The sequence below is a fragment of the Sciurus carolinensis genome, chromosome 11 (assembly GCF_902686445.1).
Source record: "Sciurus carolinensis chromosome 11, mSciCar1.2, whole genome shotgun sequence".
NCBI lineage: Eukaryota > Metazoa > Chordata > Mammalia > Rodentia > Sciuridae > Sciurus > Sciurus carolinensis.
The window spans coordinates 6,891,865-6,916,510 of record NC_062223.1 but is presented as its reverse complement, the minus strand read 5'-3'; the positions used below and the strand labels follow the sequence as shown (position 1 = coordinate 6,916,510).

At 62.9% G+C, this 24,646-nt stretch overlaps 1 protein-coding gene across 1 annotated transcript in view; it reads left to right on the top strand.

The window, feature by feature from the left end:
- The window catches only part of Ano1 (anoctamin 1), a 128,384-nt gene that overhangs the window by 72,408 nt on the left and 31,330 nt on the right, over nt 1-24,646 (top strand). The window contains 8 exon segments of the mRNA XM_047516857.1: nt 380-434; nt 3,024-3,075; nt 5,323-5,388; nt 5,868-5,923; nt 9,197-9,238; nt 14,779-14,843; nt 15,569-15,703; nt 19,387-19,547. Of these exon segments, the coding sequence (XP_047372813.1) occupies nt 380-434; nt 3,024-3,075; nt 5,323-5,388; nt 5,868-5,923; nt 9,197-9,238; nt 14,779-14,843; nt 15,569-15,703; nt 19,387-19,547 (632 nt within the window).

Sequence of the window (24,646 nt, the reverse complement as noted above, 5' to 3'; positions counted from 1 at the left end):
GGGCCCTTTCCCAGGACCATCCCTACCCGGCCAGGGCTGAGCTCGCCTACAGAGTCCATGGAGAGGGAGGCCCTGGCCCCCGCCCAGGTCCCCTCTGTTCTCAGGAAGCCTCAGACCGTCCCTGTGCTGTCCAAGACGTGGGGACCCCAGCTGTTGTAGAATGACACTACAAGGTAGAATGATCCTGCCCTTAGCAGAGACTTTAAATGCCGCCGGCTCAGGATGTCACCAAGGGCAGGCTGGTGTCTTCAGGAGGCCTCAGGCCACACCTTCCCCTGGGGTCTCAGAGCCATGTCCAGGGCAGAGCCTGTCCCTCATCCCTGGTGTGCCAACTGTCTCACGTCTCTGGAACGGCCTTGTCTCCTTTCTGTCTTTCCAGATTCGACCTGTCTGATAAGGATTCCTTTTTCGACAGCAAAACCCGAAGCTCCATAGTAAGTTTTGCGCTCTGGAATTGCCTCACCAGCTGGGTGGCCCTGGGGACATCGAAGATCATTTCATTTCACTGAAACTCCTCTGGGTGGAGGCAGCTTCTAATTGTCTGTGACAGAAATAATTAGGATAATGAACCGAGAGGGCAGGAGTGACCCAGGGGAGGGGCAGCAGGAGGAGGAGCCCGAGGCAGAGCCACACAGCAGGAGGGCTGGGAGGGAGCTGGGTACCTCTGCCGTCCCTCTGCTGCAGGGCCCGTGGCCTGGAGTCTGCGGGCGCCCAGCTGCCGGGCCCTGGTGCGGCAGTGGGGGCCATGCTCATGGGCTGGGACCTCTTTCTAGGCCTCTGCCAGAAAAGCAGAGCGAGGTCTGAGCCGAGCGGGCCACCCTGCTCTGCCCAAGGCACTGGCCTTCTGTTTACCCTCCGGCCGCCAACTGTGCACCGGCCAAGCTGGGTTGTGCATGGCTGGGGCCCCAGGTTCTGTCTAAACAAGAAGTCAGCCCCGCAGCCAAGTCATGGCGGCCCTCTCCTCCCCGCCCAGTCGCCCGGCCTGCGGGCCAGCAGAGGCCAAGGGCCTAGGGGAGGCTGCCAGGTTGACCTGGCACAGATAAGCGGCCCTCACCACTGTCATACCCAGACTGGCAGGCGGCCAGCAGCAGGACCAGGGCACAGGGCACCCTGGGGCGGATCCGGGTCCCGTCCACCCTGTGCTGCACGCCCTCAGTGCGCCCTGCAGCCAGCCTGGGTCCGGCCTGCTCCCTGATGGACGCCTCCGTCGTCAGGTGGGTGTGGCGCTGGGCCGAGGCCCCCTGGGCTCACCACTCATGGAGCTGCTGATCGACCTTTGCAATCACATCTGGTGGTAATGAGCAGCAAGGGGCCGAGGCACCGCTATCGCCCGTCGGGCTCGGGCAGGCCCGCCTCCCGGCTGTCAGCCACTTGAGAGTGCCACCACGCTGTCAGCCCCAACAGGGTCACTTCTGCCTCACAGTGACTTGGGGACAGTGGAATAGTCACCTGGGCCCACGTTTCAATATGTCTGTGCACCCCAACGTGTTGCCACCTCTGGGGCTGCCGAGCACCCCCGGAAGCACAGGGCAGGCACAGATGTGTCGTTCTGCCTGGCCGTCAGGAAGTGGCTGAAATCGCAAACTCCAAGGCCATCGTCCTTGGAGCATCTGCCGTGGAACCAAGTTCAGCCTGTGGTCCCTGGGGTGATGGCCGGCGTGCTCACCACGTCGCAGAGAGCGATTGCTCCAGGACAGTGAATACCACTGAGCCCTGGCTTGCTTGCCTCACCTGGGGCAGGGCTGCTGTGTGCCCAGAGCAACCTGACCGCTGGAGGCTTTGCCCTCTGTAGCCAGGCTGGGGTGAGACCAGTGCAGGCCGTGCTGTGGAGGTGAGAGGGCCCCGCATGCCAGCCACTCTGGCCTGGTCTTCGGAGCTGTCGGAAGGTACAGAGAGCCCTGGGAGGTTGTGCAGCAAGGTCTTGGGTGTGGTCGATCTGTGATTTCCAGGGGCTGACTTGGGGTCACGGAGTCGGTGGTGATGGGCACTGTGACCGTGGTCCCAAGAGAGCCAGGTAGGGCCAGGGCGGTCAGTTAGATTGTCTGACAACAGGGAGACTCGGTGGAAGCAGCCGTGAGCGGTTCCTTCATCCGCAGGCATTTATTGAGCACCCACTGTGTGCCTGAGGCTGGTGGGCGGGTGTTGAGCGCATTAGCACTGGGGTGGTGGGGGGCGGGCAGGGGGAGGGGACGATGAGGGAGGCCTGCTCAGCAGGCCCGTGTGGCACTGGAGCCGTTTAGGTCTGGAGGGACATGTGGATACCCGCGGGGCAGGAGAGAAACCACCAGGAGCCCAAGCTATGGCTCAGTGACGGAGCTCGGAGCCGGGTGGCCATGGGGCCGGAGGGCACAGGCTGGTGGGCATCAGAGGGGCCCTGGCTCACCTGAGGGAGGGGAGCAGAGGGGCACACTCCAGCTTGCCCCCGCAGGTCGGGGCTGCTTGTCCCTCTCCATTTTGCATGTGGTGATACAGGCAGGATAGGAAGCCAGTTACCTGACGTCCCACAGCTGCCAAGGAGGCCTGCGCACTCAGATCCGGCAGGCGGACTCCCCAGCCGGGCCCTGGGGCCACCAGTCAGTCTCATTTGTCACGGGAGTTAGGGAGCTGGGGTCCCTTCAAGAGGGTTCTTCCCGGGCGCCGTGATGCCCGTCAGTGTGAGGTGGAATCCCAAGACCTGCCTGTCACCCCTGGCCCTGCCCCAGGCTTCAGGGGCACCTGGGGCTGTGTCCAGGAGGGCACCTGCTCCAGCTCACCTCTCAGCCAAAAGGGCCCCAGGGCAGCTGTGGTGGTGTGGCCAGCACTGTGCCATGGCCGCCCTGGGATGCCACCAATGAGGACTCTTCAGGTTCACTCTTGGTCCCTGGGAGCCTCAGACCTTCGACCCTCTGGAACCCTGAGCTCGGCCGCCGTCTTCCCTTGACACACTCTGTCCTTGGTGGTGTCTGACCGGTTCCTTCCAGCGAGCCGGTGCTGCTGGCCAAGGTGCCTGCGGTAACCGCGCCTCCCTCCTTGTCTCACAACAGGTCTATGAAATTCTGAGAAGAACGACGTGTACCAAGGCCAAGTACGGCATGGGTAAGGCCTGGGGCTCACCAGTGGTCAGGGCCCCTGAGGCAGCCTTGCCACCCATCCTCCCCTGGGCTTTCTCGGGTTTTGATTTACGCCTGTGTGACCGTCGCAGACAGGAGGGCTGGGCGGCAGTGAGGAAGGCCGTTCTGGGGCCACGGGGCAGATTTATGGCTGGCACTTTTAAACAATGAGGCCCGTCCACTCTGTACGTGGTCATGGCCCTGCGGTGGAGTCCCACGGGGGAGTGGGGTGGTGTCCTGCTGGAACATGCCGGCATGGAGACAGACCCAGGTTCCCAGCCTCCCTTGAGCCTTGCGGTCCAGCTGGAAGGAGCCGGGAGACCCCTGGGGCCCACAGCCCAAGCAACTCCTCAGGGCTGCTGGAGGCAGCAGGCCTGGCTGGGCGCGGCCGGCCGAGTCCACAGCATCCAGTAGCAGAGTCCCCAGGGGGCCCGTTGCAGCCCACCCCACCCCAGGCCCACGCAAAGCAGTGCCCTGCTGACTAGGTGCCACCATGTGCAGATGCCGCGATTCTACTGGGTTCCTCGAGGACCCATCACGGAACCCAATGAGCCCCAGAGCCGAGCCCCGATGCCCTTCCCAGCCTCCCTGCTGTTCCTCCTGGCCAGGCCCACATTGTCACACAGACCTCTGCAGGGACCAGACGCTGGCCACAGAGGTCAGAGCCAACTGGGAAGAGCCAGACTCTGTCACCAGGGCCTCCCGAGAAGGGAGGGATGCCACAGGAAGTAAAACAGAGCCACAAAAGAGGGAAGGGCTCAGCGGGGGGCTCCTGGGGACAGGCCAGGATGCGGGGAGGTGGCCTCTCAGGGCTCAGGCCAGCATGGTCCAGGGTCGCTCACAGGGGCATTGACGTCTCGAAGTCCACGTCCTCTGTCAGTGAGCACAGGGGCCCTACACTGTCAGGAGGAGCCCAGAGAAGGGACCGCATGGGCTTGCCGGGAACCTCAGCATGGCGGGTCCTGCTCCGAGAGGTGGGAAAGAAGGTGGCCTCGGGAGCCAGGGCGCCAGAGCTTCCACAGGACAGAGCTGCCAGGGCAAAGCCATGGAAAGGCCACCAGGTCACCAGAGGCAGGAAGGCTATGGGGCTCCAGGCCCGGGCTGGGTCCCTGACCCTTTCCCATGGCGCCCCATAGAAACACATGTGGTGGATCGAAGGTCGCTAAAGTGCCTGGGGTCAGAGCCACTCAGCAGAGCTGGCGTCTGGCTCAGGTTGTCCAGGATGGAGGATCTGATTTCCCACCAGCCTCCTGCGGGGCTGGTCCCTAAACCTGGGAGGAGACAGGCAGGTCAGGGTCCTTCTCCACAGTCCCACGTCACATTGACCCCCTCCCTGCTCTGCTGACCACCAAGCTCCTCCATTCAGCTTGCAACAGGTAGTGACCGATTCCTGTCCCCGTCCGGCTCTGTCCCAGGGGCTGTGCCCCCTACCCAGCAGATTTATATTCCAGGGGAAGGAAACAGATCAAATGTGCTGATGAGCCAGAGCACAGTGCTGCAAGGCGAGGGGACTGAGGACTGGGGAGGTTTAGGAGCCATGGTCAGAGAAGGCTTCAGCAGCAGGAGGGCATTTGTGGAAAGACTTGAAGAAGGATGCGCTTGTGAGGGCCGCGGGAGCCGCCTAGGAAGAACAAGAACCTGGGCCTCGGCCAGAGCCAACCCCGCTCCACGTTTTGTGGCAGGCGATCTTTTCACTCACGTGCTCGCCGCCCTCTGGTTTGGGTCCCTAAGTGCCTTTCAGGTCCCCAGCCATTCTGGATCACTGACCAAGGAGATGGTCTGTTTCTAAGGGATTTCAGGGAATCTTCTTCCCACCAGGGTCTAATGGGGTCACCACGGGTGGGCCGCCCAGGAAAAGTCAGACACACACTTAACCTCAAGAGCCGCTGGCCAGCAGGGGGGTCCGGACGCAGTGAGGGGTTTCATGGAAACTCCTCAGCAGCGTGGTCCCTGCGTGTGTCGGCAAGATCAGATCCCTGGTAGCCCCCTCCCCACGCTCGCCCCCTTCCAGTACCTTCTTCCCAAGGCAGGCGTGGCAGGCGTGGTGTTTTTGCCTCATGCCCGGTGCAGGCCCTGGGCTGGCAGACGTGGGCCTGGCTGTGCCTCCGGACCCCCAGCATTGGGCCACTGTGAACCCCCCGCCTACCCACCCGCCACCAGCACGTCCCCCCCGCCCCGTGCAGCTGCACCCTTCCAGGCCCTTCCACGTAACTAATAGCCGATGTACAAACAGGGCAAGGAGAGGGAAGAAAGAAGGACTCTGCCCTTCTAAGTAAAAGGCGGAAATGTGGGAAGTACGGTAAGTGTGGGGTCCCCTTCCGCTTTCCAATCAGCCTCGACCCTGACTCCAAATTGTATGTGTGTTTTCTGACACCATCAATTGCTGCGTCCGTGTTTCCTCGTGATTCAGCTTCTCTAACACGCCGCTCCACCGGGCGGTCTGCAGGCTTGCCCTCCGCCGGGGAGCGGGCGAGCCACGGGCCTGGGGCTCCCGAGCTGAGGGGTGCTGCTGGCGCCTTCTCCTCCGGGCTCAGCTTCCTCGTGGGGCCTCCTCCCTTCCCGGTCCTGCCAATCGAGCATGGCCTTATCACGTCCTAGGGATAGACACCCCGCCGCCACGGCCACCCTGGGGAGGAGCCCCAGGAAGGCAGCTGGACTGCGGAGGCGGGCGCCTCGGGCTCTGAGACTTCTGCGTGGCCGCGTCGGCCCTGGGGCCGCTCGACTTCACCGAGGTGCCGGGCCCGCCTGATCCCTGCTCTCTCTGCCTCTGTTTTTAAGGCATCACCAGCCTGCTGGCCAACGGCGTGTACTCGGCCGCGTACCCACTGCACGACGTGAGTAACCTTGACACGCGGTCCGCCTCTGCGTCACTCACTCCCAGCCCCAGAGGCCGCACCCCAGGGAGCTCCAATTATCCTGTGGTCACGGCTTCCTGCTTGGCTCTCTTCGTAAATGTCAGCGCATACAGGCCTCCCTGTTCCCGTGTGGGACCCAGGAGTCACACACAGGGCATCTTCTCTGGCAGAACAGTCCCCCCCAGCAGGGGCATTTGTGGCGGACACGGTGCCAGCCGCACCTGCACCTTGTGGCCAGCTGGTCTTTGGAGTGTTTTCCCTGGCCAGGCTCCTGCCCCCACCCTGCCCGGACTCCAGCACCACCAGACCTCTGTGTCTATTTCTGCAGAGCCAGTGACCAGCTTCCTGGACTGAATCTCCAAATCCCACTGGTATCCCCCTGATAAATATAGCCCGTGACCGTGGCTTGGGCTGGAGAGGGATGATCGTCTTCGTATTGTCTCTATGGAAACAGGGGCTGGAGTTCAGCAGGGCACCGGGATCAGGCCGTGGGGCCTGAGCAGTGTGGGAACCCGGGCAGAGGATCTCTGAAGCTTTCCCAGCATGCATCACTGCCAAGGCCAGGGGCCCAGAAGCAGGAGGAAGGATAGGCCTGGGCGTCAGGAGAGCCAGACCCCGGTCCTGGCTGCTCACCCTCCTTGGTCTCCAGTGGAGCCAGCCCCTGGGTCTCCTGGCCAGGGCACAGTGGGTGTTAGAGTGGAGACAGGTACGAGGGGGATTTGAGGAAGGGACCCTGGACAGGACCAGCACAGGCACCAGCAGATGGACCAGGGCAGGAGGGTGCTCGACTAACCTACGCCCACGGCCCCCAGGCCTTAGGCCTTCTCTGCACTGCAGGCCAGGACTTGGGGTCCCCTGACCCAGCCTCCCACCTTGCCCCTTTACAGTGCTGTTCCACCTACCTGCCATGCTTTTCCCTGCCTCCCTCCCCAGCAGGCAGAGGCATCCACCCCAAGCCTTGCTTTGCTCCTTCCCTGGCACCGCTGTCTTCTTCCTCCCCACGCTGGGCTTCCGATGCCCCTAGTCCCACAGACACTACTGCCTGGCCACTTTGTTGTGTTCCCCACTCACGAGGCTCAGCACACAGCACTTAGTAGGTGCTCAATACATGTGGTGTGGCTCTGGATGGGACTGAGTCGGGCCACCTTGCTGGGGGCCCAATGCTCTCCACGTGTCTTGAGGGCAGGGCTCAGACCCCCCAGACCCTGTGTGCCTCCGACTCTGGCCCAGCCTGTTCAGGGGGTCAGCCCCATTCTCTGCTGGCCTGGGGGATGCAGCCCTGCCAGCCCAGCCCCTCCGCCTCCCAGCTGGTCAGCCCTGCCGGGAAGCAGGGACACAGGAGCCAAGTGTTCCAGGCCTCCGGCCTCCTTTGCGTAGACCCTTGAAGTCTTTAAAAGGGAAAAGGGAGGAAGTGACATTTCCCTGAGAACCTGCTGTGGGCATAGGGACTGTATATCCTTTATCTGTTGCAGACAGAGACTCAGTGAGGTTTAGCAGTTTGCCCAAGGCCACACAGCCCTTGTGGGGGGCACGGGGACAAAAGCCTTTCTGGCTGTCACTTTGCTACTCTGTCCCCTGGAAGTACCACACCTCTTCCCTCCTGGAGGCTAGGGGCACCCACCTTTCTGGCCCTGGAAGCTGACTCCGTCAGCAGGCTAAAGGACTGTCCGAGACAGACCCCTGCCTGTGGACGGACGCCAGCCCCACAGAGAGCACCTCCAGACCCACAGGGGACAGGAAGCCCAACGTGCAGTCACTGATGTGCCCTCCCAGACACGGGGGAGCCTGTTACGTGGGGTCCAACCCCCTTAAAGATGGGGAAACTGAGGTTTGCAGAGCTCAGGCAGCCTGCCAGGGCCCATGCAGGAAGTGTGGAGCCCAGGCCCGGCGTGACTCCCAGTGTCCTTAGGGAATAAGGAACTCTCCCTGTGACCACAGGGCACCTGCCCACCTGCACCAACTGGGGTGCAGACCCTGGAGGCCGCTCGTGCCCCAGAGCCACGTGGACCCTACCCTTAGGCAAAGTGCAGACAGAGAGATGCTGGGGCTGGCATCAGGAAGGGAAGCCAGCTCGCGCCTGGCTCTGTGGTTCCCAGGTCCTCTTCCTCCCCAGTGCGTTGGTCCCCAACAGGGCTCACTGCCCCCTGGTCCTGTCCCACGGCGTCCTCACCCCTTGGCCCCTGGCGTGGACCCATTCATCCACCTGTTCATTCGACGGGACCCTCAGGCCAGGTGCTGGGCTGTTCCCAGCCAGTCCAACTGGCTGGCAGGGCCAGGTGTGGAGTGAGAGTCACGGGTCCCAGCGAGACCCGAGGAAGTCTCCAGTGACCAGTGTGTCGACCAGTGTCGACTGAGAGGATGTTGACATTTACGTTGGCTGCTCGGTGGCTTTGGCTTCCTTCCTGATTGGCATCTCCTGCCTGGAGGTTACCTGTGTGCAGGCCTCTGGTGTAAACGAGGCCTCCTGGAACCATGTGACCAGCTCATTCATGGAGAGGGACGCTGGGAAACGCCCCAGGAAGCAGGAGTGGCCAGGAGGGGCAACCGCGGGTTCAGGGAGCCTGGCGCACCCTCTGCTCCACTCAGAGACCCCAGTGCTGGGCTGCTTGCCTGGGCCTCCTCTTCCCGCCTGGTGGGGGACAGAGGTCTTGACGGTGGCTGGTGAGGGAGGGGACAGCAGGCAGGCAGACTGCCAGGAGGCCCGGGCTTCATCTCCTGGTCTTCGTCAGACCTCTCTGCCTGTGTGGTCATTTTGTCAGTCGCCAATGTTTGGGCCACTTTCAACTTTCAGACCCTTCTCTTCCTTGGAGTTTGGAGGCCTGGATGTGAGTCCCAGGTCTGAGCAACAGTGGCTCTACCTTCTCAGGAATGAGCGCCTCCGTGTTTCCCTCTGTAAAATGGGTGCGCTGGGCTCCCAGGTCCAGATGATGGTGCTCATATCACTTATCTCCTGGGGATGCTGGAGAGGAGTGGGGGACCCCACTGGACGGGGCTTTGGGGACTTTCCCCTGTTCTCTTGTGCTGCCAAGCCCAAGGCAGGGGCCGTGGGTTGGAGTGCCCTCCTGGGGAAGCTTGGGGCCCTGGGGGTGGAGGCTGGCCAGCTGCACCCCTTAGTGCAGAGGAGCCTGCTTGGCGGCAGTGCTGGGCACCCGGCTTTGTCCCAGGGTGGCCTTGGGGGTGTCTGGGTGGAGTTTCTGAGTCTGGGCTACGGGAAGCCCCGCCGCGTGCTGAGTCTTCTCCTCTCTCTTACAGGGGGACTACGAAGGGGAAAGTGTCCAGCTCAACGACAGAAAGGTAAGTCGAGGCCAGCACGGCAGATGGGCTTTTGGGGCCGCGGCGTCTGGTGTTGGGCGGGCTGCGCAGGACCGGGGAGGTCGCGGCTCGTGTGACGCGCAGGCTTCAGCGGCTCCCTCCAGCGCGCCTGCTGAGCTGGCCAAGCTGGCCGAGCTGAGGCCTGTAAGGGAAGCCACGTTTCCCCTCCCACGTTTTCAGGAGAAGTCCTTGAGCCCGGTCCTTGGCAGGTGACTGGGGACATGTGGGAGGAAGGACGTCCTCCTCAGCGCCTGCCCCTGCCGCCCGCTGCTGCCTCTGCCCACCTGGCTGGGGTTGAGGCTCAGCCTTCTGGGAATTGCCACCTGAATGAAGCCTGGGCCCCAGCAGGCCACAGAGGCATTTGGCCTCCCCCACGCTGTCCCTGGGCCCAGAACTGCGGAGCAGAGTGGCCGGCTGCTCCGAGCCAGGCCCGCAGCACACCCAGAAAGCCTGCCGGGGGCCTTCGCCTGGCGTGTGTCAGGCTACCCTCCCCGGCAGCCCTTCTGCGTGCCGACGGTGCCGGGCTGGTGTTCCATGGAACACTCTTGGGGACACACCGAGCAACCCTTTGTTCTGTGGTGTCCGTCCATGGCCTCCGTCCACTGCAGGCCCTCTGCACAGACATCTCCGCCCCTCCCCGGGCTTCCCAGGACACCGCCTCCTCCCCTCACCCTCACCCTCGCTGGCACCAGCCTCCCTCACATCAACCTCTCTCTGTTCCCCAAACAAACCCTGCTGGTCCCCCGCCCCATGGCTGATCCCTCTGCAGGTGGTAGGCGGAGATGCTTCCTTGAGAACCTCACAATGGTGGCGTTGTCCCAAATCCCAGGCCCGGGAACCTCTGTGGACGGAATGTCCCCCATCTCCAGCCCCCCACCAGCCCCCTGTGTGTTTTGAAGGCTTTGGTACTTGATGCAACTTGCCTGCCCAGGACTCCAGCTGAAGATGCTATCTGATCTAGCACAAAAATGACATATTTGGCTATTTTTAGAGTAACATCTGGCATTTGTCTGAGACCCTGTGGCTTGTAGAACCCCTGTCCAATCCTGTTGGAGCCCTGCCGTCCCCTCACAGGCCTGCCCTGACCAACTCTGGCCTGAGTCCAGCCCCCTCTGTTCCCTTGCACCCTGCCACATAGCCGGGTCCTTCTTCCACCTAAAAATGCTTCCTCTGTGAGCATCTGCCACCCTCTTCTGGCTGAATTCAGTCTTTGGGGTCACAGGCCCCTGTACCCCAATCCTCCAAATTCCAGTTGCTTTCCCATGTCAGGATCACTTGGCAATGGTCTCCTCAGTTAGGACACCATTTCAGAAATGCTTCCTGGGCTCTCTCAGCGCCGACCCAGATGACGCAGCTCCAGTTCTCCCCAGCACTGATGTTTCCTCTGCCCGGAATGACCCTCAGTTAATGTCGGGCCACCGCAGAGAGTGCAAGGCCTGGTCCACAGGGTCATCAGAGTGTGGACGGGTGGATGGGTGGATGGGTGGATGGATGGGTGGATGGATGGGTGGGTGGATGGGTGGATGGATGGATGGGTGGGTGGATGGGTGGATGGATGGGTGGATGGATGGGTGGGTGGATGGGTGGGTGGATGGGTGGATGGATGGATGGGTGGATGGGTGGATGGATGGATGGGTGGGTGGATGGGTGGATGGATGGGTGGATGGATGGATGGATGGGTGGGTGATGGAGGGTGGGTGAATGGAGGATGGATAGGTCAGTGGAGGGTAGGTGGGTGATGGACAGGTCATGGTGATGAGAATGGGGAAGGAGGAAGGGCCGTATGAGTTGGAACTCAGAACCCTGGTGAACTTCTCACACTCCCGTGATGGATCCATCTTAAGTGACTTGACTGAATCGTTTGCTGTTTCTATGACCAGTTCTGAGGCTTCTCCATCATTACTGCTCCCATTAGCCCTGACCCCAGATACCTTGCAGGACAAAAAGAAATCGCACTCTGAGCTGGGTGGGGCTGTCATGTTTAAGCACAGTCCCCACCGAGGTGAGCACCGCCTTTGGGCCTGATCCTGGGGCCCTGGACAGTGGGGCCCTCAGGCCAGTGCACCTCCCTCCAGGGCCTCCCACAGATTCCCACGCTTGTTGCCCAGGGGATGCCCAAGCCTGTCTGCATGTGCAGCAGAGTGTCCCGTGGGCAGGTGCTGACTCCTCCTGCCAGCACTCGGAAAGCTGGGCCAGCTAGGGTCCCAGGAGCAGGGCACAGCTGAACCCTCTGTGAAGGGCTTACTGGGCCATGGAGGTTTCCCAGGGCGTGGGTTGAGGTCTGCGGTACCCCGTGCTGGGCTGGGAGCCGCAGCTCAACCTGACATCCTCCCTTCTTCAGTTGCTCTTTGCGGACCTGCCAGTGGCCCCAGCCCTGCTGCAGGCACTGAGGATGAGAAGGATCACTTATACCTGGTCCCCGTTCCAGGGGACCCAGAAGGGGCATCTACACATGCTGATTCAGGCCTGTGTCAGTGCTGTGCGGAGGCCAGCTCTGGCCCCTGGGCTCAGGAGGAAGGCCCAGGCACAGAGATGCCCGTGGGTGGAGCCAGGCTCCCTCTGGGTCCACAGCTAGAAGGTCCTGGTCACTGGATGGAGGAGCCAGGGGCCCTGGGCCTGATCCTCGGCCTGCCTGGCCAGCTCCTCCCGGTGCTCACAGAGGCAACCATGTTCCCCTGCCCTTCTTCCAATGGCAACAGTGAATTCCCTGCTGGATTTCTTTGTTGTGACACTGCAGGGCGATGGACATTCTCTCCTTGGCAGGAAGAGAGGCCACTAAGGTTGGGGGTCTGTGTGGGAAGCTGGTGGGGTCTCCACATGCCATCCGAGCATGGCGGCGAGCCTGCTGTGTGCACAGCGCGGGCCCGCGGCCTGCCCTCTCCACGGCTCTCGGGTGTTCTCCTCCTAGAACCTGTGCCCTGCGCTCTCTGTCCTCTGTGTCTCTGCCCTACTCTACTCTCTGTCCCTCTTTCTCCCTCCCCACTTTCCTTCCCACAACCCCATCTCTGTCTGTCCGTCTGTGCTCCCTCCTCTTTCCTTCCCTCCCTCCCTCCAGTGACCTGGTGGCAGTGGTCCTTGCTGTAAAGCAGGCCCAGGTTCCAGGAGCTGGAGGAGGCTGCCCGGTGGGGGGCGGGTCACTCTCCCTCCCCAGAGCCCAGCTCCCGCGTGGCCCCCCGGCACGGGGAAGCAGAGCCTGGTCGCCTGTGCAGCCCGTCCTAGGGTGCGTCACAGGCTTGCCACTGTGTGCACCAGGCCTCTGCCTGAACCCCTCGGTCCCCGCAGGTCTGGGAGGAGGAGCCGCGCCCCTCATCCTTCAGTATGACGGACAGGCCTCCCACTGCCTCAGCTCAGCCGAGCTGACGCGCCACGTCAGAGCCAGCTCCCGGCAGCCTGGTGGGTAGGGACGCTGCGTGTCCCCGCTCCCCCTGATAGCCACAGGGTCACCGCCAGCCAGTGATCAGCCTCACTCGCGTTCTCGGGACCCGGAAGCTGAGAGCACTCTCTGCGTCCCCTGACAGAGTGTGCACAGCAGGCCTCACCGGAGCTGCTGAAACGCTCAGCCAGGCCGTTGTCCTCCCTGCTGCTCAGGCGTGCGCACCGACTGGACGGAGTGCGCCAGGTTCTCCTGCGGGCCGCCTCTCAGGCTGCAGAGCCCCGGGTGCGGGGAGAAATGCCCAGGAAGCCAGCTCCCTGATCTGAGGGCCGCTCACCTGTTTTCAGTTCTCAAAGACTTGCTTGAAAGAATCTTTGTCCTCAGCTCTGGACCTGCCGGGTCAGCAGACAAGAGCTTTTAGCTTGAGATGCCACGGCCACAGCCACCAATGGGCTGGCCGACACTTACTGCCTCACAGTTCTGGAGGCCAGGGGGCCAAGGCCAGGGTGCTGCCCTTGGTTCCCTGTGGGGACTCCCTCTTCCTGGCTTGTAGACAGCCAGCCCTCTGACCTCTCCTTCCCCTGGTAGCAAAAGACCTCTGGTGCCGTCCCTCTTATGGTAAGGGCACTAGTTCCAGCATCAGGGCTGTGTCCTCGTGACCTCACTTAACCCCGATGACCTCCAGAAGGTCTCAGCTCCAAGTGCCGTCTCCAGGGGGTCCGCGTCCACGTGTGAATTTGAGGGTCCATACATTCGGCCCATAGTGGAGGGCCGGGGTGGTGTTTCCACGTCTCTAGGGCAGAATCTGGGGAGGACAGCCCCCTCTGCCCCAGCTTTTAAATTTAAACGTCAGGGGAAGAGGACAGATGCCAAGTGGTAACAAGAGTCACGCTGGGGGACTTACAGGGAGTCCCCAGCCCCGCCTTCCTACCTGGTACAGGCAGAGAAGAGGTGGCCGGAAGCTGGTGGTCCCAGCCCACCTGGGAGGGCTCCAAGGCTCCTGGGAAGTCCCCACACCTCGCCCAGACTGGATGCCTCTCGCTGCCCGTGGTGGCCCCCGAGGACACCTGGGCCTCCCTTTCCTTCCTCTGGTCCGATCATTCTTTTCTGATGGTGAATCTGGCCCTCACCAACCCCACTGGCCCTGCTCGAAGTGGCTATGGGGTACAGAGGCTCCCCTCCTGCCAGCTGGGTAATGCTGGGCACCGTGCCAGGCCTCTGGCCTCTGGGCCACAGGTGAGGCCCACAGCTCTGGGCACATTTTGGGTTTCAGAACCTGCCCTTCACGTCTGGTTGGGCAGGGGCAGGGATGGGTGCAGGGGGCGCCAGGGGTCTTCTGCCCACTCATCAGTCAGGCCTCAGTAGGACATTGGCCCCAGCAAGGAGCCCAACACAACAGGCCACGTCAGCTCGGTCTCACGCCCCAGTTCCTGCCTTCCAGGGACCGTGAGAAGTCACCAGGGCTTCAGAGGGCCCCTCACCCAGCAGCTGTGACCTTGGACTCTCCATCTGGGAGGTGGCTTGGCCTAGGGAACAGACCCCGAGCCGAGAAGAGGGCCAGCCATGCGCCCTGCGGCTGGCGGGTGCGGCCTGCCAGCCGGGCTGGGCGAAGGTGGGACCGCTAGCCGCCCACGCGCTGGGCGTTCGCCGTTGCCAGCTTCCCACTGTTCACACGAGGCCTCCAATCCTCCAAGCTCATTACCGTCCCTGCCCTGAGCCTGGGGGGAGCAGGCGTGTCGATTTCATTTATTGCGTTTAACATGGTTAATCGAGGGCCCATCTCGGGAGACAGACCTCGAGCTATTTTTGCAACCCGTGAGATTTTTTTTTTTTTTTAATTTGCCATTGATCTTTCTTTGCTCGAAACCCTGGTGGTTTTGCGCCTTTTATAGAGTGGTTCGGTGCGTGCGGGGGACAGGTGAACCTGCTTGGAGAGGCCTCACGATGGATCAGTTCCGCAGCAGAGGGCAGGGTCGTGGGATTCCAGAGCTGCCAGGGGCACCTTCCCAACCCGCCTCACCCAGGCAGGCCTCGCTCCAGGAGAGCTCACGGCGGGGCGAGGAGCCTGCGGGCCCAGGCCAGCTCCCGCCCGGGTGGGGAGGGCGGCTGGGGCGCCACCCTCACCTGCCCCTCCCACTTCTCCCTCCAGCTTCTGTACGAGGAGTGGGCGAGCTATGGGGTCTTCTATAAGTACCAGCCCATCGACCTGGTCAGGTAAGCGGGCTCAGGCGGGCCTGGCCTCTCGGGCCAGAGGCTGCGGGAAGCCACACCTGGCTGGATGTCAGTCTGTGAAGTCCCTGTGCCACTCAGCCGCTCTGAACATTCAGTTACCTGGGAACCTGTTGGAACTTGAAGGGCTGCGTAGGAGGCACTGGACCCACCCGGCCAGTGCTGGTGGAAGCAGCATCTATCTTTGCTGAAGGATGGGCGTCCTGTGTCACATCCTCTCCGCTGCCTCCACCACCCCGCTGGGCCCAGGGGGTCTGGGCTGGGGCTTCCTGCATTCCTCAACATGTGTAAGACTCTGTCCCCGTGAGGCATTAAGGAGGGTCCCACCAGCTTGGGCAGCGTGTCCCATTGGGACTTTATCAGAGTGTGGCCTGTGGAAACGGATTCAAGCCACCAAGGGGCCCACAGGTGACAGGTGTGGCTGGTCTTCTCACCTCCGGGCCCAGGTCCATCCAGGGCTCGTGCCTCTGGGAACACACAGGTGTGCCCGTTGGCGTGGGCCCGCACACCCCGAATGTACCTTCCCAGGACACGGGAGAGGCAGGTGATGCCGAGCAAGAGCAGAGAGCACCCGACCAGGCATCCCGAGCCTGGGCCGCTTCTTGGACAAGAGAAGTGGCCCTGTCAGAGCCCTCCGTGCGGGGGGACGGGCCTGCCTCCCGGGCGGCGTGGATTGAGAACGGGCTTGTCTTTGGTCTGCGTTGGTGCAGGAAGTACTTTGGGGAGAAGATCGGCCTGTACTTCGCCTGGCTGGGCGCCTACACCCAGATGCTCATTCCCGCCTCCGTGGTGGGCGTCATCGTCTTCCTCTATGGCTGCGCCACGGTGGACGAGAACATCCCCAGGTAGGCGCAGCCCCTCCTGCCCAGGAGCTGAGTCCGGTAGGAGGCTGGCCTCCATGCAGCCGCCCCTGCTCGGGCCCCAGGAACCCTGGGGGAGGCTGGCGGTCGCCCTCTGCGGGCGAACAGCTGCTTAGCGTGCGGCCCCCTCCTGGGCACCCTGCTGAACGGCCTGTAAAGTCAAGGCCAGGCCTGTTTTCCTGCTTTGAAACACTTGTTTGTTCCTTTTAATTTGGGGCCATGATACAGCAAGAAAGTCCCCTCCTCGTTGTACCATCAGGAAGTGATTCAGGCCACCTGCCACCTCGAGTGGCGCCTGTCATCCCCAGGACCCTGGGGATTTTGCAGGAGCCACACCCACAGCACACGCAGGTCTCTGCGTGTAGATCCCACGTGCCTCCCTGTGGTCGCTGAGGACCATGCCAGACCCTGGGAGCGCTGAGAAGGTGGCCGGGACCCCAGAGGCAGCCAGCCTGGCGCAGGGGTGCCATTGCCCCCACGGCACCTCCTCTCCTCCTCTGCATCGGCCCAGGTTGGCTAAAGCCAGCCCGAGCTCGGTGGTGGTGTGTCCGGGCGCGAGTTGTGGGGGTGCCATGCTGAGGGGTCTCTGTGCTCGGGGCCTTCTGTGTGCAGTCCCTCCGCCAGGGGCTCAGGCCCGCCCTGGGAGTCTGAGCTGCCCTGGTCTCTTGGGAGCCTGTGGTCTAAGCAGAGTCTTAATGTCAGCTGGTGGTTTTCCCAGCGACTCTGCCAGCTTCCTCTCAAACAGCCGTGTTTGGAGAGTCACCCGTAGTTCCGGTCAGTGAAGAGCCAACGAGTCTTCCGGCTTGTGAAGAGGCTAGTTCTCAGAAGCCCAGATAGGCCGTATCCGGTCGGTTGGGTTTAAAGATGATGTTTTCATCCATGAATAACACCTAAAATATTCCACCCGCCCAGAACCAAAGCTCTGTGGGGCTCTGGCTCAGTGCCCTCCCGTGCTGTCCTGGTCCTGGGCAGGGGGAAGCTTGTCCTTTCTTTTCGAGAATGATGTGAGGCCCCTGCACTTGTTTTGGCCATGGTGACCATCTCCAAAGCCCAGACTCGGGGATGGAGGCTGGCCTCGGGTACAGGAGCTCAGAGCCCCAGGGAAGTGGTAGCGGGGAGGGTGGGGAGTCTCCTGGAGGCCCTGGAGCAGGCCAGGTGAGTCTCCGTCTCCTTCCTTCCTGCCTGCGGGGCGGAGACTGCCAGCTGGGGTGTGGACTGCCCAGGAAAGGGTCCAAGATCCCCTTGACCGTGCCAGCTGGGCCACCATCACCAGGTCAGGAACACAGAGACTCGGGCATTGGCAAGCAGGGCCCCGGCCTGTCCCCACCCCAGCTTCAGCTGGGGCTCTGCGCGGAGGGGAGGTGTGTGGCCTGGCTGCAGCCCCCTGGCTGGCTGCCGGGAGCCCTGCCCTCCCCACCTCCCTAAGGCACCCCTCGACCTCCGACCTCCCTGCTCCTTTGTTTTGGCTGAGCTCAGGACCAGCAGGAACAGGCTTTGTGTCTGGTTGGTGGCATTTGCAGGGAGCTGAGGCTGGTGGGGAGGAGACAAGCCTAGGCAGGCAGGACCCTCCCTGACCAGGCCCACCCCTCAGTCCGGATGGTCACTGTGGCCGTGGGTCAGTGAAGACCGTGGGGGCGCCTTCCACCCACCTGTTCCCTGGGACAGGGGCTCAGGTCAGGCACGGCTGGAGATGCCTGCTTCCCCTCTGCCTCCCTGGAGAGGCCCTGGAAGAGGGAAGCTTAGTAAGGGGCAAGAGGTGTACCCCGTGAGGCGGGCCCTGGCTCTGCAGCTCCCGGGCACCGGGCCACTCTCGTGGTGGTGACGTTAGGTGAGGTACAGCTGACACACGCCAGCCCTGACGCAGAGGCCCTTGCACCGTGGTTGCTTTGTCCTCCCAATAGCCCACCAACACGAGTGCTGGTTATTCTCAGCACCCCATGTCACAGCTGGGGACCCTGGGCACAAGGAGGTCAAGCCACCTGCCCAAGGCCACTGGGATCAGAGAGGCAAATCCAGAATGGCCTGTTCGGGGCACATGGTGTCCTCTTGCCTGTGTGTCGGCTCCTCCTGCCTAGCCCCACGCACACGCATGCACACGCATGCACACGCACTCTTCCCAGAGGCTGCGGGCATCTGCCCTGTGTCCCTCCTCCACCCTCCCACCTCTGTGTCCAGCAGTGCCTGGCACAGACAGTGCATCGCGGGCCGTTTTAAGTGACTGTCGGTGACTGCAACTGAACAGAAGTGAGTCAGACGCCCCCTGCCTGGCACAGGGAGGTCCCCAGAGCGGGTGGCAGAAGTTTGCTTCAGCTGCCGTGGGCAGGCGAGTCTGTGCCCAAGTCCATGTGTCTCCAGAAACCTGAGAGTGAAACAGCAGAAAACCCCCACTTGGGCTCTGTCCTAGATAACCACTCACCTCGGGGATGAGGGCTCCAGCCCAGGCGGCTATTCATAGATCAGGGTCTAGGCCAAGTTCACAGGAAGGAGGGGCCAGGGCAGGCCACAGCTGGAGGGCCTTATTCTTGCCCACTCCTGAATTTCCAGAAAAAACCTGAATCTGAAGCTAAATGGCTTGACGAGGGTTCAGAATATAGGACTGTGGAGCAAGGACCCAACCTAGGGGCCCGACCTTGGCAGGGAGCCCCACCCGCCATGGCCCCTGAGAAGACTGAAGATTCAGAGACCAGAGCTCAAGTCCACTGTGCTGTGTGACCTGAGAAAGTTATTACCCTCTCTGGGCTCCTTTCCCATCTGTGATTCTATAATTTCCAATTCTGATTTCGGCTGGGTGGACACTACATGCAGGCCAGTGACGAGGGTCCTGCTCACCAGCTGGTGGCCTCTCGGTATCAGTGGACTAGGAAAGATCCTGGGTGCTGGCCCCTCTCCTCTGCATGTAGCTGCTGGCTGTGCCCCTCCATGCCTGTCTGCTCAGCAGAACAGCCTGCACTGACCAGGACCCGCCGCCCCAGGTGGACCCCTTTGCTAACCAGGCAGCTGGGGGATGTTCCTTCCAACCCAGCCTTGCAGAGAGCAGTGCTGGGGTGCCCTCCCTCCACTTCCTAGGTGTCGGGGACAGGACTCAGAAAGCACTCGCAGCCTGCTTTCCAGGGGTAGAACCAGGGCGCTACCCCGCACAGCTGTTTCCCCTTCCCTTTTCACTTTTGAGACAGGATCTTGCTAAGTTACCCAGGCTGACCTTGAACTTGGTCCTCCTGCCTCAGCCTCCCCAGTGACTGGGTTTCCAGGGATGGCCACCGTGCCCAGCCACCTTGGCTCTCTTTCCAGGGCCTAGCCATGGGAACGCCTGGCTTCCATTCACAACAGAATTGCTGATGCACCCAGAGGGGAACATCCTGGTGCCCCCTCCTGCCCGAGCAAGTCCGGGTGGGTCCTCATCCAGGGCCAGCGACAGAGTCTCAGGACCCCTTGCAGAATGAAATGTGGGACCCTTGTTCAGAATTCCTTGGGGATTTTAGGACGGTAAAGGCAGGGGCCCTGCTGACTGGTTCGGCTGGTAGCGTGGACGCTACGAAAGTGGCCCTGGGTGGCAGGGAGGGACCGGGGCACGGCTGCCCCCAGCTGATGGCCCTCACAGTGTCCCCCACCCTGCTGGGCCCCGAGGTGTCGTCCGTGCGGCCAGGGACTCAAGGCCGCCTCTCTTGCAGCATGGAGATGTGCGACCAGAGACACAACATCACCATGTGCCCGCTCTGCGACCGGACCTGCAGCTACTGGAGGATGAGCTCGGCCTGCGCCACCGCCCGCGCCAGCCACCTCTTCGACAACCCGGCCACCGTCTTCTTCTCCGTCTTCATGGCCCTCTGGGGTAGGTGGGGCCGCAGGGCAGCCGCAGCGCCACCGGGGGCCCCTCCGCTTCCGTCTGCCTGTGGTCTCTGGGCGTCGGCAGGCAGGGTTGCCAGGAGAGCACCAGGTCTGCTCTGCCAGAGGGGCAGGCTCTGTTCTGACCCTCAGGGAGCCCCTCGGAATGCGGGGGGCTGTTCTGACCCTCAGGGAGCCCCTCAGAATGCGGGGCTCTGTTCTGACCCGTCGGGAGCCCCTCGGAAGGTGGGGGTCTGTTCTGACCCGTCGGGAGCCCCTCGGAAGGTGGGGGTCTGTTCTGACCCGTCGGGAGCCCCTCAGAAAGCCCCAGGGCCGTTCTGATCCCTCGGGAACCCCTCGGAAGGCCCCATGGGGCACATCGCACTGAGACGCCCTGGAGCCAGGGCTGCTGGCCTAGGAGGGGTGCTGTGAGGCTGGTGAGGGCTGGCAAGGGCTGGCAGCGTCCCTGTCTGATGCCCACGGCTGCCCCGTCAGGGAGGCAGACCTGTCCAGCTGGACATTTGCTCTCCTTGGATCCTCAGGGCCTCCCTGCAGGCCCTGTGGTCTTCCTGCCCCATCTTACAGAAAGAGCACTGAGGCCCCGAGAGGGACACGAGCTTTCTGGGGTCACTCAGCTCCCAAGCAGCCAAGACGGGAGTTGACCTACCTTCCAAAGCCTGAGCCCTAACCACGGGACTGCACTGCCACCAGAGGCCAAGCAGAGTTCCTCCTCCCGGCGAGGCCTGGTCCCAGCCCGCCTGCCTCTTGGCCTCACCTTGCGGGGTAGGAGGTTGGCTCCGCACACCTCCTTGGTCAGCAGGGCGCCCGTCGTTCCCTCCTCCGCAGACAGGATCCATGGCCGCCTGGCCAGCTGGGTGTCAGATTTGTACGGCAGGCAGCTGGACCCCACTCTGGTCCCTGGGCCCATCATCATCTCTAACAGGACATGGGGCCAAGCACAGAGAAGAGGGTCAGGAGCCCTCGGAGGGAGGTCAGGAGAACTTCCCAGAAGAGATGTGTGGCCCTCGCACTGAGCTCTGAGGATGTGGCGGGGCCGCGTTGTGGCCAAGGGGCCACGTGTAGGAACAGACGCCTTAGCGTTCCTGTTGCTGTGACCAAAAGCCCTGACCAGCCATGGAGGAGGAGGGTTGACCGGGCTCCAGTGTCAGACACGGCTCTGCAGCCCTGATCTCCTCAGTGCAGCGTCACCCACGTCACCAGCCAGTGCTGCTGCCCCTCTTGGGGTCCCTGGGCCTGCATGGTTGCTGGGCCGACACCCTCTGGTGGCACACGGGCCACCCTCCTAGTGCTGGCTGCCCAGGTCACTAGGTCACTCAGAGCCTCCTTTCCTGGCCAGCCAGGTGGCCAGGTGCTTTATGTCCCCCTCGGGACTCTGGCAGCTCACCACCTCATCCCTGCCTTTATTCCACCTCTTGCGGCCCCGGAGACCCCGACCGTCCCACCAGTTCCTGCGCGGAGCTCTGGCAGCCGCCAGCCCAGGCGCATGGTGGGGCCCGGCCCACGAGGCCCTGCAATGGAGTGCGGCACCTAGGTCCTCCCAGAGTGCCCTGCGGAGCCCCCAGCTAAGCCCCAGCCACCAAAGGCTCCCGAAGGGCCCTGGGAAGCCAGACTGGGGTCTCCCCTCCCCAGGTTCTGTGCCCTCCTGGCTCTGCCTTGGGACTGGGGAGGAAGTGGCTGTCGCCGGGCCTGGGGCTGGTACCCTGGTGAAGGCGCTATGCCAGCCTGCAGACTCGTCCACTTCCACAGACCCTGCAGCCACCGTTGGGTGGTGTCCAGGTGTGTGGCTCTGGGTCTCCTGTGGCTGCAGAGACGCCTGAGGTGTCTGGCTGGTCCTCTCCTTCTCCCGGCCAGCGCCGCCCACCCTGCGAGGGGAGGGCAGGGCCGCAGGAGCTGGGTGAAGGACAGAACCTGGGCTGTGAGTGTCCCCAGCTTTGTGCGCCTTTGCTACGAGCCTGGGGCTGGGGCTCCAGAGCCCAGGGCGCTGCTGCATCCCGGCGGCTGCAAGGTCACCTCCCACACCTGGCGCATCGCCTCCCGCCACCTGCAGGAAGAACCGCCAGATGCACACGGGCAGCTGCGCCCCTGCAGCGCGGGCCCGGCATGGCCTTCTCCTGGGGGCCCCTCCTGCATGGTCAGCCCCCGAGGGACGCAGGCCGTGGCTGCATCTGAGAGGCACGGATTAGTTAAGCTGGGTTTGGAGAAAGGCCTGGGAGGGTGCGGTCCCTCCATGCTGGGCTCAGCCGCGCCCTGAGCCCCAGCCTGGGGGTCCCGGCTGACAGGACCAGGCCCACAGCCCTGCCGCTCGTCTGACAGAGGGTCTGGCTAAGCCTTTAAAATCCAGTCGTCACCTTGGTTCCCAGACTGGGTGCTCCAGGCCTCTGCTGGGCTCCCCCCCAGACAAGAGCCTCGGACCAGAACACGGCAGGAGAGGGAGGTGCCCGGCAGAGCACCCAGGTCGGCCGCCAGCAGGACCTTCTCACGGCCGCCCGGCCCTGAGAACCAGGCTCAGGGACTCTCCAAGCACAGACGCCTGACTCCCCCGCCCAGCCCCATCCAAACCGACACCGGTCCCTCGATCGCCCTGACCTTCCCGGCTTCCCTGCAGGGTCTGTCGGGACGGTGGGGGTCCCTCCTCTGAGGTCCGGAACTTCGGCCGGAGCTGGCATCCCTCTCAGTACGTGAGACAAGCGGCAGAGGGTCCGGGTGGACCTCGGGTCCTGGCTCTGGTGCTCAGCTGGGAGCTGCCTCCAGACCACGCCACGGCAGCCATGGGCTGCAGCCAGGCTCCGCCACAGGGCCCCGGTCACCGGCTGGGGACAGGCAGGTGCAGGGAAGAGCACAGCCTTGGGATCACCGCCGTCCCTCTCAGCGGGCAGAGGCTGCATTCCCCAGGCAAGGCTCACACGAAGCTCAGCCCACAGAGCACCCTTCCGTGGGGCCAGCGGGGCCCTGCAGAGGGGCTTATCCCGGGAGCAGTTCAGCCGAGGCCGGGCGTCCTGCTGGGGCACTGGACACCCACCGCACCCAGCTCTGGTCATTGCTATTGGGATTCAGTCTTAGAAATGCAGAATGGGTTGTCCCCAGTCACTAAGCCCAGCGCATGCGCTGGCGTTGGGCCACAGGATCCTCACCCTTTGCATCCCACAGCGGACGCCTCATCCCCGTTTCCCAGACGAGGACAGTGAGGCCCGCTGGCAGGGTCAGGAACCACCCATGTGCCCCAAGGCTGTGCTCTGTCCACTGCCCACCCCTCTGGGCCCTGAGAGTTTTAGGAACCAACTCTGACATCCCCTTCACCCTCCGCTCCTCACCACCAGACCTCCTGGGGCCTCAGCAGTGGTCAGACCCCTCCTTGCCTACCTCCTCTGGGCCCATGCAGGCCAGGACACCTCCTGGCTGGACACCAGCCTCCCAGTGCCCCTGCTCCAAGCTGGAAGGGTCAGCCATGGTGGGCTCAGCCTGCGTGGCCACCAGCCCAGTGGTTTAGATGGACCCATCTCCGACTCACTGCAGAGCAGAGTAGCTGGTACGGTCAGCAGGCAGAGGCTCCGAGCCCAGCTCTGTCACCTGCCAGCCATGTGGCATTGGGAACAGACTCCTGTATGTGCGTCTGCCTCATCTTGGAGGAACCCAGGGAAGCTGCGTGGGGAGGACATGCGTGCCTGGCCCCCATGCCGTGGGCAGTCTGTCCAGGGTTTTGCAGAGTGCTGTACCGGGATCCCCAGGAGCTTGCTAGAGGGCAGATTCCAGGACTGGGGATGCAGCTCAGAGGTAGAGCAAAGCTCGTAGCATCCATGAGGCCCTGAGTTCAACCCAGCACCAAAAAATGCAGATTCCTGGGCACTGTGCCTGACCTGCTGAGTCTGCACCCCGGGGCCCTGGAGGCTGCCTGCTGAGCAGCTCTGCAGGTTGCCTGTGCCCGCCGGTGCCTGGAGGTGCCTTCTGCCCATGGCTCCGTCCTCCTCCCTCCCACCCCTCCCTCTGTCCAGATCTGCTTCCTGTCCACTGCCAGCTGCTTCCTCCTCAGGCACCCACACTCCCTGTTCATAAAGAGAGGCAGCAAGGTGCCCCGCACAGGGTCGTGGGGACAGTCGAATGACGTCCTCAGCACTGAGCCTGGCCTGTGCCTGCTGCTGGTCGTCCCTGCTGTCACCAGTACGGGTGGGAACTGGGTTCAAGAACCTGGACTCGCTGCCCTGGCTGGACACAGGGCTCAGATGGACCCTCCCCTTGTGCTGGGGAGTCGGGGCCTCATCTCGGTGAAGAGCCCCTGCTCAGGGGGCCGAGCCCTCCCTAGTGGTCGGACAAGATGAGTGGCTCTGTGGCCCCATTTAGCAGATGAGCCAATGGAGACACTTTTCCTAAGCTTACGCCAGCCTGTGAGGGCAGAGGCAAGACCTGGACCCCACCATCCTGGTTCCTGAGCCCCAGATGCCTGACCCCTGGCCGCTGCCCCGCCCCAGTGCTGAGCAACGGGCATGTCCTGAGTGACCTCAAATCTATGTCTGAAACAGCTTCCGTGTCCATCTCCAGCGAACTGCTGCTTCTCCTTCACGGAGCCCTGGGGGTGGACACGTGCCGGGTCCCGGTGAGCACTCTGCACAGGCTCTCAGGGACCCCACAGCAGCCCCGGCAGGTTCTTTTCCTCTGATGGGGATGCCGAGGCACAGAATGGTTAAGTGACTTGCTCAAGGTCACACAGCTAACGGATCGATCACAGATCTATGGCCTGGCCCATCAGGATCCAAAGTCCAGGCGAGTGCCCTGGTCACACCTCTCTATCCAAACATTCTCCAAGTCCCCATTAGGTGTCCTCTTGGAGGAGCAGATGTTGACCCTGGGCCTGGGTGACCCAGGCAGTAAGGCTGCCCAGCCAGCCAGGACCCTCAGGGACGAGATCACATTCATTAAATCCGTCACGCTTGGAACAATGCTGGCCTGCCCAGCTCACTGCTCTTTACTGAGCACCAGCCACTTTTTTCTCTCGAAGATAATGGCCAGCCCTGGCCCAGGGAGGACAGTGGCCAGTAGGAGTCCGTCCTCCTGGGTTCGGCTGACCCCGGCCTCCCCAGCCCCTCTGTCAAG